The 3,288-nt window shown below is 34.3% G+C and overlaps 1 protein-coding gene across 1 annotated transcript; it reads right to left on the reverse strand.

Moving 5' to 3' along the window:
* Window positions 1–1,934: 1,934 nt before the first annotated feature.
* On the reverse strand, window positions 1,935–2,693 carry LOC111384712. Its single transcript, XM_023009029.1, has one exon. The coding sequence runs from the start codon at window positions 2,620–2,622 to the stop codon at window positions 2,053–2,055; it is 570 nt and encodes a 189-aa protein (XP_022864797.1). The 5' UTR covers window positions 2,623–2,693; the 3' UTR covers window positions 1,935–2,052.
* Window positions 2,694–3,288: the final 595 nt, after the last annotated feature.

Below are 3,288 nucleotides of genomic sequence, written 5' to 3' on the forward strand. Positions count from 1 at the left end.
TTGGACGAGCCAATCGTCATCAATAAACTTCGTCAATGCATTACTAAAAAAGGTGTTCTCCAATGACGTCATCACCTCCACAACAATCAATCGAAAGAAGTTAAATACCATTCCTGATGTCAAAACCCCATATTCCACCAAATTATAAGAGAGTAATGATTGCATAGACAACATGCAATCATGATGTAGATTACAATTTACATCCTAGGAAAAATGATGGCCTAGTGGCCGAACTCAACAACCAATTAAATATCTTCAAAAAAATATGATAGCACAAAAATCAGTGTCAAGCACACTCTAGAACTTGACAAGAGGTGTGAAGTGCGAGCCTTAGGTGGCTTCTTAGTTGACTTCCAAGTGGTTAATTTTGGGAGCCTCGTAGAATGAGACATAATAGAAGTGTTATCTTTATCTTCGAAATTTGGCATGAATAGTAATACAAGAACTTTTAGCTGACAAGATTTCACTGAACATTAAACAATATACAAAATTAAATTAATAAATATAGCGTTGTTGCCACCTAATCATTTGTAACGTTCTCTATACAATTCATTTGTATAAAGAACTTAATTCTTTATCCAAACATCTCAACTTTTCATGAACTCTGTGAATGTTTAGCACTTCTCATCCCAACCCACTTGGGGTTGGGCCGAGAAGAGCCGATCGAGAAACTTCGCCTTCGGTCCATTTGAAATAATTGAGGTGTACATTAACTTCATGACAATAATATCAACCCATTTGAAATTATTCTTTATAATTTTTTTTACCTATTAATCTAGGTTTTAAAAAATTTAGTCCAGTCAACAAACTACTATTAATTACAGTTAATAGTTGCAAAGAATGAAACAAGTTTGATAGAAAAATGGTGATATGCCGTTTGATATGGTGGTGGGACTCACGTGAATAAAAAATTTAAAAAAAAAAAAAAAAAAAAAAAAAGTGGCTCCCACCCTTATTGTGAGGGTTTGATCAAGGAATCCGTCATCCTCATTCTGTTAGTGTAGCAAAGTTGCAGTTGCAATGTTGTTATTGGTGTATAACTCAAATATGGAAGCCATATGCAAATATATTGAACATTTCAATATTTTAATTGTAAACTTGGATTTAATTATAATGATTACCACTGTGTTAGGCACATGTCACATGGTTACGATACAATTACGGAACTCGTGAGCACATGATCCTCCCTCCTATCTAATTTGTTTACATTAAATTACTCAACCTTTAAGTGTACTATGTACGTACGAAAAAATTAATTAATTTCTTTCCTCAAACTCGCATTAATAGTTGTTGAATTTACAAAAATAATTGGTTGATCAAACAATTTATTCTGAATCACTGATGTTTTATATTAGACATTACTAAACTTTTATTTGTCCCTTTTTTGTTCACAAACTAGTAAATCTGATTGTATTTCAGCTGGATCACTTTGTTCCTCAGACTATTATAGCCAGTTTGACATACTTACGATATTAAAGACTGCACGCGAAATTGAGACAAAAATTGAAGGATGGCAACGCATCAAATAATAGTAAGATTCAAGGCATGTTCAGAAAAGGGATCATGTTCCTCGTTCTGAAACTAAGTTAATGGCTTTTGGCCGGCCCCACCTTGATCGCTCGACTAACAGGAGAATCTTCGGCCATTCACAGCAATGAGAAGTGAACTTTGATAACTAAATTGTGACTTCACCTATAAGTAGCTAGATAGCTCATTTTTGACTGGAAATTTGAACAACGTACATGTAAATGAGAATTACAAATTCATTCCCTTTCACAAAAAGACCTTAAAAATCTCCTCTCCATTAATAATAATAATAATAATACATGTGCCTTGACAAGACAGAACACCTAATAATATCCAGAAAATCATCATCTACACATCTGAGGGCGATGAGATGGTGAAGTTAGGTCACAATCTGGATACATGTAAATGAGAATTACAAATTCATTCCCTTTCACAAAAAGACCTTAAAAATCTCCTCTCCATTAATAATAATAATAATACATGTGCCTTGACAAGACAGAACACCTAATAATATCCAGAAAATCATCATCTACACATCTGAGGGCGATGAGATGGTGAAGTTAGGTCACAATCTGGTGAATAACAGCTCATTACGGAATCAGCATGATCAATTATATGATCATTCAAGAAAAATACATCTCTGTTTTCTTCCATCAACTTCAACATTTTCTCAAACAATTCGACTTCACATGGAATCTTTAGCACTCCTTGTTGTTGAAACCCGAATTCTTCTTCGGCTTCTCTCAGCAAAATCCCGAAGGCTTGGTGTCCAAGATACTCCATTGGGATTACGAATCTCTTGAGCTCCTTTCCCACGCAGACCGCAAGATATCCTTTCGGGACTTGGTCGGTGGTTGACGATGAAGAAGAAGAAGAAGAAGAAGAAGAAGAAGAAGAAATCGAGCTTTCCGTGAAGGAAAGTGTTTTCTTCAGAAACTTCATGCTCTTACTCCCACCAATGCCTAAAGTAACCGAGGCGGGGCCCGACCCCGACCCAGAGCTGGTCTTGTTGTTATTGGCAAGCTTCTTCCACTTCTTGAGGATTTGTTGAAGTCTTACTATCTCCATAATCTTGTTCGACTTCCTCGAATCCATATTATATGTGTGCGTACGGGAATGCGTAGAGAGTTTGTAATGTACTTTACTTTGTTTTAAGCCGCTTGAGGGAATGCTGCTGCACGATAGAAAGTAAGTGGTGGATATATATATAGAGAGAGCAAATAATAATATATTGTATAAGAAACTAATTATAATTCATTAATTATTATAATTAAACTAGGTACGTTACGGTTTGAATTATTAATTTGGTGCCTCAAAATCATAAAGTGCTTTGCAGTTTTTATTTATTAATTTATTTTAATTAGGTAGTTTCAAAAGTCTTACGATTACAGTAGTACTCGTACGTATTAATTAATTGATTAGAAGGAATAGCTTATAAGTAGAGAAATGATGGGATAATCTGTGTATTGAGTAACTGTATGATTAGTTTGGAAGCTATATTTGCTCAGATCTAAGAGTTTTATATTAACTAGTGGAAATTAAAGATGAATTTATTGCAATTGGATTGTTACGGTCAAACCAATAATTAGAGGGGCGTCCACTTCTTCGTTGATTAGAGAGAGAAATACCTTTGGGTAAATTTCATATGCAATCATTGAACTTTGGTGAAACCGTAGTTGAATTATTAAATTTTAACTTTCTCTCATTCGATACTTTAATTTATTTTCAATTGAATTATTAAAAGGGTTAATTTCGCAATCG

Source organism: Olea europaea, unplaced genomic scaffold (assembly GCF_002742605.1).
Source record: "Olea europaea var. sylvestris unplaced genomic scaffold, O_europaea_v1 scaffold298, whole genome shotgun sequence".
In the NCBI taxonomy this organism is placed as follows: domain Eukaryota; kingdom Viridiplantae; phylum Streptophyta; class Magnoliopsida; order Lamiales; family Oleaceae; genus Olea; species Olea europaea.